At 38.5% G+C, this 14,911-nt stretch overlaps 1 protein-coding gene across 1 annotated transcript; it reads right to left on the bottom strand.

Moving 5' to 3' along the window:
* Positions 1 to 442: 442 nt before the first annotated feature.
* On the bottom strand, positions 443 to 14,642 carry LOC138774372 (sulfate transporter-like). The gene is made up of 4 exons (XM_069955170.1): positions 14,570 to 14,642; positions 7,708 to 7,798; positions 4,167 to 4,757; positions 443 to 2,748 (listed from the first exon to the last, which is right to left on the bottom strand). The coding sequence occupies exons 2-4, from the start codon at positions 7,714 to 7,716 to the stop codon at positions 1,147 to 1,149; spliced, it is 2,202 nt and encodes a 733-aa protein (XP_069811271.1). The 5' UTR covers positions 7,717 to 7,798; positions 14,570 to 14,642; the 3' UTR covers positions 443 to 1,146.
* Between the last annotated feature and the right edge of the window lie 269 nt (positions 14,643 to 14,911).

Raw genomic sequence — 14,911 nt, 5'->3', positions numbered from 1 at the left:
AGAACCCACTGACTGTAAAGTGTGTGGTGGTCTTCCAATTTCAGTTTTCCAAGTTGGAATATATATATATATATATATATATACATATATATATATATATATATGTGTGTGTGTGTATATATATATATATATATATATATATATATATAGCGATGATTTATTCAATTAAGAAATATTTATTAAAAAATACAACACATTTCAAAGCTGTTCAGAATCTTTTTCAAGACCATTTGAAAAACAAACTGGAACGGCTTTGAATAAATCTTTTTATACATAGAATTAAAATCTATATAAATATGTATTTTAAGTTTTATGTACATGTAAAAAACGTGTATATATGTTATGTAAATATTTTTTACATATTTATTAACAAAATATTCATGTATAATTACATATATACTTACAGTAACAAAATGATAAATCGAGATGATTTTATGTCTGTTTTTTATTTGAATTGTTAACTGAACTAGACCAAAGTCTATCTACCAATCTCATGATTGTAATATGCATTTACATTGTTATATTTGCCTTATTCAGTAAATATGTAAATCAATAAATTGTTACGCAATGGACAACACATGTTCAGGATACAGTCTTTTTGTTCTTACCAATCACTTTAAGAGGTTTTACCATAAACAGCATTTCCAGGCTGCCAGTATATGAATCCGCCATTTTGGTAAATATGCCACAATTTGGTAAAGTTGCTTGTCAATTAGACTTGTGATATGATTCTGTTTGATGAAGACCTGACAGCTGGTCATCTCTGATTAAAACACAGTCCTGATTTATTAGAGAGGGTGTAATGTATACACATTTCTATAGAAAAGCATAACCGTAGTATAAGGCAATCTCATGTCACAAAAGCTTGTAATAATCCTTTAATTTATTTTTTTCTACACCTAATCTTTCATGCCATACTGAAAATGAGCAAAAAAGTGTGGTTATATATTTGATGTGTGAAAAGCAGTTGTAATTTTTTTTTTTAAACTTCCTTAGGTCTCTTTCACACATAATATTTTTGGTATTTTGAAGAAAAACATTACCTGAAACACAGAAAAAAAGTATTTCTATCTATAGCTTTTCTCCAATTTTCACTCCTGGTTTTTGTTAAAAGTACTAAACAAAATATTATGCATGGAACATTTATTATAGTTTGGTGGCTTCATGGCTTCCATCAATAGTAGCGGAAAAAGAACCTGTGTTATTTATGTGATTTAAACTTGTTTCCTTTCGGAACTTATTTTCAGCAAATGTCACTGCATCGTGAACGCTGTGAAAGACTTGTCCACCTGCGCTGTTATTTGCACCGCTGAAAAAGTCTCCATTGTGAAGTAAACGACGGACTGAGGGATTACAGTTAACAAGAAAAACCCACACGCCGATCTCTTCATAGTCATTGCGGACCTCTTTGAGCACACTGAGACCTACACTATCTACAAACTGCATAGCACCACAGTCAATTATAAGGGAATGCATATTGATTTCTGGGACATATGGCTTAATGGATTTGTGGGGTTTACATACAGTTTTAATTACATTAAGCTTTGAAAAAAAATAGTATTTTGTTTGCCCATTGGTGCTCTCCTCTTCTTTTTTGGCCTTTCTTCGTAATGCTAACACTATTGATGGGTTAACACCAGTTTTACCAAACAAGGTTGATTTGAAATAATCCTTATTGGCATAGTATAGAGAACCATCAAAGCGATATATTTTGATATTTGGCACATTATCTAGCTCTTTGTATTTAAACTGATCTTCGTATATCTCCGTCCCACTGACTTGGCCCAAAAGAGTAGCTCTCGGCCTCTGTGTACGGAAAATCACACAGAGCATAGAAAAGCAGACACCCACTAACAGCCCAATCTCAGTAGAAATTAAGGCAGAAGCCAGCATACTAACCCACCAGACCACTGTGTCTATTCTGCTAATCTTCCACATTTTTGGTGTGTCTCCAAATTTTATAATTGCTCCCTTAAGGCTAATAATTGTGATTACTCCTAAAATACATGTTTGTAGTGAATAGAAGAGTGGAGCAATAGCTAGAAGAACAAGTAACAATACTATTGAAGTTACAATACCATTGAGCTGTGTGTTGGCACCAGTAGACTCCTTCAGAAGAGTTTTGGCTAAAGCAGCACAGCTTGCAAAAGAGTAAAAGAAAGCAGGGATCATATTGCACATGCCTATAGCTATCATCTCCTGGTTGGTACTAATGGTATATCCATGTTTTTTGGCAAATATTTCAGCCAAAGATACAGTCATCGCAAAGCCTATTACTGCTATGGGGATTGCATCAGTTGCGATTCTTGGAATCAGACCCCACTCTGGTGATCTTGGGGGCATAAATCCTGTAGGAATTGTTCCACAAATTGACGACTTATACTTGTCATTGAAGTCACAGTAATGGGAAACCAAAGTGGCCACAATGATAACAAACAGCTCTACTGGAAATGGAACTATCAGCTTGCTCTTATATTTATCATTGAGTTGCTTGATTGGTAGCATAACAGCTATGGCAACAGCACTTGTTAATAAGTCACACATGTTGGTGCTGTTCAAGTTGGAGAAAACATCAATCCAAGTCATAACCAAGGACCCTGCTCCATCACGACGAGGGATCTTCAAGCCTAAAAGATACTTAATCTGTGAGGTTACAATGGTGAGCGAAGATCCGGTAACAAAGCCGCTCAGTAAGGGCTCTGATAAATACATGGTGATAAAACCTAGCCCAAAGAGTCCCATAAGTATCTGGAAAAAAAAAGAAAATATATTAACAAGTTCATATGAGTTTATTATATTTCTATGCAAATGGGAAAAGAAAATTATGAAAAAGTTCAGTGGTACTGTTTGTGTTTGCATACTCTGTACATAAGGTATGTAACTGAGGCAGGGGCCATTTCAAGCACTCATTTACACTGACCCTTTTTAGGTTGGTTAGTTGTTGTAGGTAATGCATTTAAGGCTGGGTTCACACTGCAGTTTTTGGAGTGTTTTTTTTCCCCATCCATTTTGCGCAAAAAAATAAAAAAAACATGAAAAAACTGATCAATTCAGTTTTTCCATTAACTCCCATTATAAAAAATAAAATTTAAAACAAAACAGATCAAATTGCATCCATTTCTTAGCATATACAAAAACGTAGTTGACCACATTTTGCTGATTGCTGATAGTTTGCCAACACGCTACTTGGTGCAGTTTTTTAGGGGCATTTTGACTTCCTACAAGCCCTCCCATCAGCCTCTCAAACTGTGTGTGCCATGTAAAGAACATAATTCCCTTTCCTTCAGCCTCTTCCAATTCAGAGACCCTTGTAAAGAATATCACTCCCTGCAGCCTTTCATCCTAACACAACTTATAGTCCCATGTAAATAACATTACTCCCCTTTATCCAGCCCCTCCAACTCAGTCTCATGTAAATAGAATTTCTCCCATTTCCTTAGTGTCTGCCAACATACAGTCCCTCAATAACATCAGTATACTCTATCAGGGCATATGCAAGTAAGTTGTGTTAATAAAACAACCCCTTTAAGAATAATTGTAACATCTGTATACACCGTCGGTATACAAAGCTTGTCTGTTGCCTTTAGATGGAGTAAATTTTGCATGTCAGAATGCACTTAGTGACATCCCTACTGTGAATATTTATATTTGTCATTATCTTTTTTTAACTGGCAATTTGATTTCTATTATAAAGTATGTAAATCACGTCAACTAGCATGAAACATGCTATATATCTATGCCAGGTATAGCCAAAGAGAGTGACGAGAGAAACTCTAGAGACACCTGTTAAGATAATCTTGTCTCCTATACTTTTGGCGTAGAAGCCTGGAGATGTCATTACAAATGTTACTTTTTATTTTAGCAGGCAGTCATCTGTACAGTATTTCTTGAAATGTGATAGTTTGAAACAGCAAAGAGACATTATTAACTGAAAATGTGCAGCCATTATTAGGTAAATTCATTTTGTGACAATATGATTACTTGCTACAAAGTACAAGAAAATTGCTCACAAAATTACAGCAGTTTACATAGGAAATATTCACTTCCTGGTCGTAACTTTTTTCCAATTACTCAACATATTATCATCTTGTGCCCATGCTTTTGTAGTCTTTTCAGTTGGAATTAGATGATAACAAAGTTTGGCATATTAGAAACAACTAACTTACCTGGTAAATTCCAGCCATGAATGTTAATGAAGTGGCCACCATGATCGCATAAGAGCCTCGACCATATACAGTTCCATTAATGGAAAGTGTTGAATTTGTTATGTCACCTTCTTCTGGAAAACCTGCAGCCCTGAGCTGTTTGTTCACTGACTCACCTACCATAAGGCACAGTACTCCAAATGTACCAACACAATTATGGCGAGATGTAGCCATAAGAAAATAGATAATACAGCAAAAAAAGTTAGTGTATAGGCCATAAATTGGATCTTGGCTTGCCAATAGTGAATATGCTATGGCCTGAGGAATGGTGACAATACCAACAATGAGTCCAGACACAACGTCACCTAGCAAGTATTCTTTAACTTTGTAACGAGGAAGCCAAGTAAGCACAGGGAAAAGTTCAAATAAAAATCTGCCTAATTTTCCTGGGCAACTTTTACAACATTGTTTCGTTGTGTCCCAAATGACTTCTTTAGGATTAAGTCCTGGCTTGATTTGTTCTTCAAGTTCCACTGAATTGTAAGCTAGTGAAGGTGAGCGCTCAGCTTGGTCAGGGAATTCATTCTTGATAGGAAAGTCAGAATCTATATGCTAGAAAAAAAAATCACAAGTCAACAATATTTTTAGTGATCACAGAGAAAGACAAAACACAAATCCTGAGGCATACTTGCCCTGATTGAACAATTTACCTAGATCAATTATATTTATTACTAATTTAATTATAGCCCTCATAGCCATCTGTCATAAGATAAACACCCCAACCAGTTTTGACTGCTGTCATTGTAACTGCCATTAGTGAATTTTATTGTTGGACTATTTTAATTGTAAATAACTCTCTTCTATATTGATGTCTGAATTGCTTTTTATTACAAACTTGAAGAATTTCCAAATGTATAAATCATGTGGATGATATTATTATTATTATTATTATTATTGTTGTTGTTGTTGTTGCTGTTGTTGTTGTTGTTGTTGTTGTTAATAATAATAATAATAATGTTCTTTATATTTTTTTGTAGTGACTACCTTTCTATTATATAATAATAAGACTGGGTTCACACTGCAGCACATTTTTTCTCTTTTTTAGCATAAACAAAAACATGGTTGACCATGTTGACCAGTAGTCTATAATAATGTATCTGTCCCATTTGCATTTATTCCTTCCCCCATGATATCCTTTGCCCTGGTTCCTCACTAAACTCATCAAGAATATGTTTTCTTTATCAAACCTTTACAAACCTTTTCCTCATAAGGCTTTATTAAAAGGCTTAGATTTAATTCTACAACCTCTGCAGTTTGCTGTGTGAGCTCTGTTTTGTCACTAAACTTGTGCACAGCCTATATGATTTTGTTTTATATTTAAATGGTTCTATATCTACTGTTGACTGTGCTCTGTCACGGCCGCGGCGGCGTCCCGTGTTCCGGGCCGCCGCCGCGACCTCCTCCTGCCCCATGCAGCCGCCGGGGTCCTTGTGCAGGGACCCGGCGCTGCTGCTAGTTCGGCCCCTGGGGGCGCCTCACCTCTTCTCCGCTCCTGTCTCCGTCTGTGCCGGCCGGCGCGCGTCCCCGCCTCCTAGGGCGCGCGCGCGCCGGCTGTCTCAGATTTAAAGGGCCAGTCCGCCCTTAATTGGTTAGTTGCACCAATCACTCCCTATAAATCCCAGCATGCCCTGTCCCTTGTGTTGGAGCCTCTACATGCTTCCCATAGCGTTTGGCCCAGCTCCCTGTTGTTCCTGATTCCTATCCGCTACCTGGTCCCTAGTCCCTGTTCCTGATTCCTATCCGCTACCTGGTCCCTAGTCCTTGTTCCTGGTTCCTGTTCCCCTGTTTCACCATTGCTCCTGTGTTCAGCCTGTCACCTGCGGTTACGCCTACAGCCCTCTGCCAGCACCATCTCCTGCCTACTGCTCCTGCCACGCCTCGCCTGCCGTCACTAGCAACCAAGCCAGGGGTAGCGACCTGGGGGTCGCCTGCCGCAGCAAGTCCATCCCGCCTTGCGGCGGGCTCTGGTGAATACCAGCGGCCCCTTAGACTCCGCTCCCTGGTGAGGTTAGTGCCATCGCTGGTGACGGTCCAGTGGATCCACTACTCCAGGCGTTACATGCTCAGAGAAATCTCTCCCCCTTTTTACAATCTAAACTAGTGTGTATCCCATTCTCCCTCTCTGGTGCTATCTCGATGAAAGTTCACCATTTCTATTTTCTCTATCTGCACAACATCTAAATTAAAGAAACTAATGACTATTTTGAAAAAAAGTTGCTTCATTTTATATTCAGGAAATAAATGAACAACAAGAAAAATTCTGTGCGAAGTTGTTTAAGTGGTTGTTTAAAACCATGATTTGATGTCTGATTTGACCTCTAGACAATTGAGGTCTAACTATATCAGGTAAAAGTTTCAACATATCTTATAGCTTTTGAGAAATTTTAATTGTTGGTGAGTTTACACATATAAAGTTCATCAAAGTTTGTTAAGTTTTTTTTATTTTTTTCTTTAGTTCAGAAAGTCATCTACAAATGGAGTGGGGTGAGAATTTTTTTTTTTTTCACAGTAAGCAATGGCTGATTTTTTTATGTTTATTCCTGCTTTTTTATTAAACCTACCATTTCCCAAGCAGATGAAACAAAGGTACTTTGGGGAACATTTATGCTAAGGAGTCTAATGTGTGTATTAATGTATGTGAGGATTAATGTATATTTTGTTCCAATATCTTGTGACTGATTTATTAAAATGTAGCACTGCCATAGTGAACGTATCTAAGTAAAAAGCCGCCAAAAAGCAAAAATTGCGCAAGCATATTCACCTGGTATTGATCAGACATAGGCCTACATCACTTTGTGCAACTTTCTAAAAAGTCCTGGATTATGGATTATGCAAACTTTTGGGTGAATACCCAAAACAGGCAGATTAAAAAGGCACATATAAAAAATATTTGCCTGTCAAATGCTGGTTCATAAATAGAACTTAGATTAAAAATGGGTGAAAAATTCAATTATTCACCTAAGAATAGGCGCAAAGCCAATTTTCCCCATTGTGTATCCTATTTGCAGACCAAGAAGTTGATGATCTTTCACAGGTGCTCAGTATATCAATAATAAAGCAGACCAATTCCTTGCTACATATGTCAGCAGGGGTACAGGTTGTATTGGGATTAAATTATAATTTGAGAAATATTCAATATCTTATAAAGTAGAGCTAATTTGGCAACACTCCATGGATTTAGCATTTTCAAAATGCCTAAAATTTGTTCATAGGTTGTGTAATTGAAGTAAAAAAAAAAACAATAATAATACTCTTTATCATAAAATGTGCCACTAAAAATACTTTCTTTAAAGAAGATGTATGTTGTCACATATAATAGTACAGTAAATGAGTTTACACAACCATTTTATCAATTTAAATGAAAATTTTATACTTAAGATAGTATAAATTTCAACAGAAATCTCACAATTTGAGTGTTGTACTCATAGCTAATGAAATTAGTAACATTTCGAATATACTTGAATACAAAGTAGTAATATTGCAAGATAACGATATATCATACCTGAGCCATCTTGTAGGTTATCAACTTGAAGAAGATGGTTGTTCGCAGCTGACTTCTGATCGCACCAGCAAACAATCTCTTCTAAATGAATCTATATGTATATATATCCAATTCATGGATGATATCATGGATTAGAACTGATTACTTTAGTGAAAACAAATGAAGTGTTCTCTGTAATTTTCCGGAACACATTTGTTGGCATGTAAATAATTAGAAAAAAAAAACAAAACAAAAGGTGCACCTTCATCTTCGTCAGACATATTCTTAGCTGACTACAGATCACTATAAACAAGGATGTTGGTGTAATTTTTGCAAAGATCATATTTGACCCTACTATATAATTTCTGATTGATTAGAGGTGGCAAATAATTAGTTTCATAAGTTTTGTTGTTTTCAATCCCAACATAATTACTATGTCTCAGGAACTGATGTTATACTTGTATATACAATGAATAATCCTGCCTCATGGGGACCAGGAAATACTGCAATAATTATTTGCATGTTGTAAAATATATGAAAATTGCAAGTATATTACCCTTTTTGCATTTATGATACATTTAACCCCTTCATAAACGAGCCCATTGATGCCCGGATGTTCAGGTCAAACTAATGCAATGTTTGGCTATGTTCACACAACGTCAAAAATGGAGAAAAAACGTCCGATTTTGCTATTTAAAAAAAAACTCAATTTTTACCGCGATTTAACTGACTGCAATGTATTGGAGTCAATGGGAAGACGGAAGTCCAATGCACACTATGCTTTGAAAAACGGACGTTTTTGCTGCGGACATCAAAATAATGAACACGAACATTATTTTCGGACGTTTTTCATTAGTTGTTCACACACAGTTCTTCTTTTGTAACAGTTATTTCTCAGTTTTTACTATTAAATTCAATGGACTTTTCAATTAAGACACAGCCAAAGGGCAATTAGTAATCCCAAACTAAAATTATGTGCAAACATCAGTCATTGCACTAAGGGGTCAAGCTGCTAAAAAACGTCCGTTATTTTAGAGTCAAGGGCTGGTTGGGGTGTCATTTTTTGCGCCATGATCTCTAGGTTTTATTAATATTATATTGGAAAAATTTTGATTGCTTTTGATAAAAAAAAAAAATTCTAATATATAATTTTAAAAAATCAGCAATCCTGGCGTCTTTTTTTGTTTTGTTTTTGTTTACGCCGTTCACCAAGTGGTTCTACATGCTACGATATATAATATGTTTATTTATTTTTACATATTTTTATAATGGCACAAAGTTTTTTTAAACTTTTATTGGGGGGGGTTTATAAGGTTTTTTTTATAGTTTTAAAAACTTTTTTTATTTACACTTTTATTCACTGTAAAACATGCAATCATTAGATTGCATATACTGATCTATGCTATGCCATTGCATAGCATAGATCAGTGTTATCGTCGAGCTGTGCATAGAGCCTGTCTGAGAGCAGACTATGCACAGATGGACAATCCAACAGGACAGAGGTAATTGGCTTCCCCCCGCAGCGGGATCACAGCTGCTTGTCATTATCTCTGGCCCCACTCACACTACATCGGTCCCGAACACATCAAAAGCCCCTGAAGTCAGGAACATAGATATACCTGCAGCAGGAACGTATTTATACGTATGGCTGACATGAAGGGGTTTTAGAGTTTTTGTCTAAGAACCAGAAGATGACTGAAGCCTTCTGCTCCTCTGTGCTGATGCCCACATGCTACACAATGACTGCTCCCTGGACAACCCCCTTAAGGTGAGCTGGGACAATGAAGCAAGTTTTGGAAGTGAGTTTGCTGGATACTATCAGCAGCTGACACCCACTGTAATGACCAACTTCAGCATTCATGTCACAATCAATAGCGATCACTGCATTTAAATTGTTCAATTACTACTGAGTGTCTGATCGACACACCTGCAATGTGATAATGGACTGCCAATTGGTTTCTATGGCAGTTGGAGGCCCTCTGAAGGTCCTCATGCCTGTCATGTTAGCCCTGCTTATAAATCCAGCTTCAGGCAGTCTATACTAGCAGAGTGCCCATTGGACTGTTTAATTCAATGCAATAATCTTGTATTGATCAGTATTGATGTAAGACACCTTTAAAATATAGTGTGGATGCAATTTGGAAGCAATATTGATGACATACTAATGTTGATTTATGGGGGATATATGGATATCATATGGATACATCCATACACATAGAACATTTCCCAAAGCTTCAATGAGCATATTCATCAGCAAAAGAAATAGTAACCCATAATGTGTGTCTGGACTTGTCCAGTCTGTGGGAACCATTTATGTCCAGTGCAAATTATTCTAGCACTCTATAAGATTTATCAGTACTATATATGGATCATTATTAAAAGCATTATCATCATCATCATAAGCAATCTACACCACAAGACCATGTGACAATGTTTCTAATTACAGTTTATATCTACTATGTGTGTTTACAATTTCTTCTTACTTTTATAAATCACCAGATTTTATTAAGGCAACACAGAAACCCATAAATTTAATTATAATTATTATTATTGCTGTCTTATAAGATACAAACTGCAACAAATGCACATGGAGCTTATTATAAAACATCTTTACGAAAGCTTGTGAGGCTAGGGGTTAGCACTGTGGCTAACAACAACCATCAGGGCTTTGCGTCCTCACCGCACTATCGCACTGATCGCAGCACCTATAGGGTTAACTGCCAAGATCCGGACTTGACACGGATCTCGGCAGTTGCAGCGAGTGTCTGGCTATCACTGGCATGTCCATCTTCCGGAATGGTGTGCAGAAATGGGATTATGTGGGAAGGGGTTAATAAACTAAACATATGGGGAGATTTTTCTAAAAGGTGTAAAGTAGAATTGTCTTTGTTGCCCCTAGCAACCAAACAGATTCCACCTTTCATTCCTCACAGATTCTTTGAAAAATGAAAGGTGGAATCTGATTGGTTGCTCATGGCAACTAAGAGAAATTTACTTTAAACCTTTTTGATAAATCTCTCCCATAGTCTACTAGTGACTACCTTCAGGCTTTTTCCTGGACATTTTTTGCACAAAATAAAAGTATACTTTCCGAAACATTAGTACACTGCATTTGGCCCATAAACCATTGTAACACTGCAGAAGAAGAAAGCTAGCTGTCAGTGACACCTGGGCTCCCCAGAGAGAAAGCAGAGACTGTTCATTACAGCCTTTGCCCTCCCACTTGCAGTGTACACAGCACTCAAGCACTTTTTACACAGCTCAGCAGGAGTTTAAGGGCCTTATTGGGGCTTGACTATCGCGTGGTAAGGGCTACAGGGGCATTATTAGTGATGTCCATGCAGCCCTTGCTTTATGTAGAAAATAATAAAGATTATATTTACCTGTCCAGGTTCCCACGATGTCCTGCTGGTTTTTCCATGCCGACAGCAATCATTGCTGAAGCTTCTGAAGCTGTTTCTGAAGTGACAGCCACTCAGCCAATCACCGGCCACTGAATTTTCCCATTTCAGTCTGTGATTGGTTGAGTGGCCTGTCACTTCAGAAACAGCTTCAGAAGCTTCATCAGCAGCTGCGATGAGTGGGGGGAAAGCAGCAGAACACTGGGGGAGCCTGGACAGGTAAGTATAATCTTGTCTATATTCTATATAATATAATATATATAATAATATATAATACTAGAAAAAGTAACCGGCATAAAGTGTCAGTGTGTTAATTAGATTTGTTCTAAGGTGCCCAGGAGGCCAAGCTAAAGGTATTGTTTCATCTGAGTTAATCAGTGGAATTAGTGTATACCTGTAGTGCATAGTTGGAGGGGTTCTGTATACCCACAATGTATAGTTTGTAGGGGTCTCGCATATCTGTAGTTCATAGTTGGGGGGGGGCTGTATACCTATAGTGTATAGTTGGGGGGGGTTGTATACCTGTAGTGTGTAGTTGGGGGGCTGTATACCTGTAGTGTATAGTTGAGGGAGGTCCTGTATACCTGCAGTGTACAGTTGGTAAAGGTCCTGTATACCTGTACTGTATAGTTCGGGGGTCCTGTATACCTGTAGTATATAGTTGGTGCTGTATACCTGTAATGTATAGTTGGTGGAGGTCTTTTATACCTGTAGTTTATAGTTTAAAGGGGCCTGGATACCTGTAGTGTATAATTGGTGGAGGTCTTGTATACCTGTAGTATATAGTTCGGGGGTCCTGTATACCTGTAGTGCATAGTTTGAGGGTCCTGTATAACTGAAGTATAGAGTTGGTGGAGGTCCTGTATACCTGTAGTGTATAGTTTGGGGTCCTATATACCTGTAGTATATAGTTGGTGGAGTTCCTGTATACCTGTAGTATATAGCTTTGGGGTCCTGTATACCTGTAGTATAGAGTTGGTGAAGGTGCTGTATACCTGTAGTATAGAGTTGGTGTAGGTCCTGTATACCTGTAGTGTATAGTTTTAAGGTCCTGTATACCTGTAGTGTATAGTTTGGGGTCCTGTATACCAGTAGTATATAGTTGGTGGAGGTCCTGTATACCTGAATCATATAGTTGGTGGAGGTCGTGTATACCTGTAGTGTATAGTTTTGGGGTCCTGTATACCTGTAGTGTAAAGTTTGGGGTCCTGTATACCTGTAGTGTAAAGTTTGGGGTCCTGTATACCTGTAGTATATAGTTGGTGGAGGTCCCGTGCACCTGTAGTGCATAGTTTTGGGGTCCTGTATACCTGTAGTGTCCTGTATACCTGCAGGGTCGTATTTACCATTAGGCACCCATGGTCTGGTGCGTAGGGTAGCACCTTGCAGAGGGGCAGTACTCTCCCGTTCAGACTTGCCAGAAAATCTGGTGTCTTTTCGAGGGGGGTATGGCGGTATTGGTCATGTCTGGTATAGCGGTGTTATCCAGTCACAGTATGGCGGTATTGGTCAGGTCTGGTATGGCAGTGTTATTCAGTCACAGTGTGTCGGTATTGGTCATGTCTGGTATGGCGGTGTTATCCAGTCACAGTATGGCGGTATTGGTCAGGTCTGGTGTGGCGGTGTTCTCCAGTCACAGTATGGCGGTATTGGTCAGGTCTGGTATAGTGGTGTTATCCAGTCACAGTATGTCAGTATTGGTCTGGTGTGGTATGGCAGTGTTATCCAGTCACAGTATGGCAGTATTGGTCAGGTCTGGTATGGCAGTGTTATCCAGTCATAGTATGGCGGTATTGGTCAGGTCTGGTATGGCAGTGTTATCCAGTCACAGTATGGCAGTATTGGTCAGGTGTGTTATGACAGTGTTACCCAGTCACAGTATGGTGGTATTGGTCAGGTCTGGTATAGCGGTGTTATCCAGTCACAGTATGCTGGTATTGGTCAGGTGTGGTATGACAGTGTTATCCAGTCACAGTGTGGCGGTATTGGTCAGGTCTGGTATAGCGGTGTTATCCAGTCACAGTATGGCGGTATTGGTCAGGTCTGATATGATGGTATTATCCAGTCACAGTATGGCGGTATTGGTCAGGTCTGGTGTGGCGGTGTTACCCAGTCACAGTTTGGCGGTTTTGGTCAGGTCTAGTATGGCAGTGTTATCCAGTCACAGTATGGCGGTATTGGTCAGGTCTGGTATGACAGTGTTATCCAGCACAGTATGGTGGTATTGGTCAGGTCTGATGTGGCGGTGTTATCCAGTGTTACCCAGTCACAGTTTGGTATACCTGTAGTGCCCTGTATATACATGTACTGTATAGATGGAGTAGGGGGTCCTGTATATACATGTACTGTATAGATGGAGTAGGGGGTCCTGTATATACATGTACTGTATAGATGGAGTAGGGGGTCCTGTATATACATGTACTGTATAGATGGAGTAGGGGGTCCTGTATATACATGTACTGTATAGATGGAGTAGGGGGTCCTGTATATACATGTACTGTATAGATGGAGTAGGGGGTCCTGTATATACATGTACTGTATAGATGGAGTAGGGGGGTCTACCAGTTATTACTGTGGATGTTGTGAGGCAGCTGCCCTAGCAACCATTGCTCCCTGTGAAAATGAAAGCAGTAATCCTATTGGTTGCTAAGGCTCCCAACTGTCGTGTCTGCTGGAGACATGCAGCTAATTATATCACCTGTGTTTGCAGTGAGGAGATTTTCCCATTCATCTCTATGGGGCGCTCTTTCCCCTCCCCCTCCCCTCCTGTACATCTGGCAGGGACGGGACCTTTGCTAAAACCTTCCCGGGCACCCAATGTATCTGTGTGCCAAATTTGGGGTAAAACGGTTCAGGCGTTTGGAAGTCTATTTGGGACAGACAGACAGACAGACTTTAATTTTTATTATATAGAAAATATAATATAATTTTCTATATAATATAATCAGCCATTCATCACTACTACACCTAGCAGCCGATGATTTTCAAACCTGTTGAAAGACAACAATCAGCCATTTATCAGCTCCTCAGCTGATTGTTGTCTTTATTACATTGGCCTGATTTAGCAGATAATCGATTTGTGTAATAGGGCCTTAGTTTATGTTCACTCACAGTAAAACAAAAGCAAAATAAAAATGTAAATTAAGGAAAAAAATATTGCTGTTTTTCTTACCTAATAATATGCCACATGTCTATGAAAAAAACTATGCCTACATTGTAAAAAAAAATGCACCGATTGACATTTTTCCATAGACTTTGTATTTTTATTTATTCTAATTATTTAAATATGTAAATGTAACCTCTGTACTGTGTGTGTGTGTATAAAAAAAAAGTGTTTGTAAATGTTTGTATATTATTACGAACATGCCACTTATTGTTCGCTGTAACAATTTGTCTGATGATCGGAATGGTTATAACGATCATTTTTGAACATTTTCGAACATGCAAACATCCCAGTATCAGGCTCCCAGCATATTACTCACCCTGCCATATCTCTGCACGTATCTCAGTGAGCCACTGTGGGCTCTTATACTTCAGATCGGACCATCTGCGCTGGATCTGGCCCTTCAATTCTTAAACTTCTGATGCAGGCTGTGAATAATTGAAACTAATATTTTTTTAAGCATTTTTTGGATTCTGCATTGGGCCATGATGCAGATCATTGTCCATCCTGTCCATTATCTTCACAATGTATTTGAGTTCCCTGAGGCCAAAAGGGAAGTCTCGCTGGGACATCTTGACATGCTGAGCTAACTGTACGCTGCGGCCTAACATTCCTTGTGCGTATTGCATGATTCATGTATGCACGTCATTGGGTATATATG

The sequence above is a fragment of the Dendropsophus ebraccatus genome, chromosome 1 (assembly GCF_027789765.1).
Source record: "Dendropsophus ebraccatus isolate aDenEbr1 chromosome 1, aDenEbr1.pat, whole genome shotgun sequence".
In the NCBI taxonomy this organism is placed as follows: domain Eukaryota; kingdom Metazoa; phylum Chordata; class Amphibia; order Anura; family Hylidae; genus Dendropsophus; species Dendropsophus ebraccatus.
This window is presented reverse-complemented; position numbering and strand designations above follow the sequence as displayed.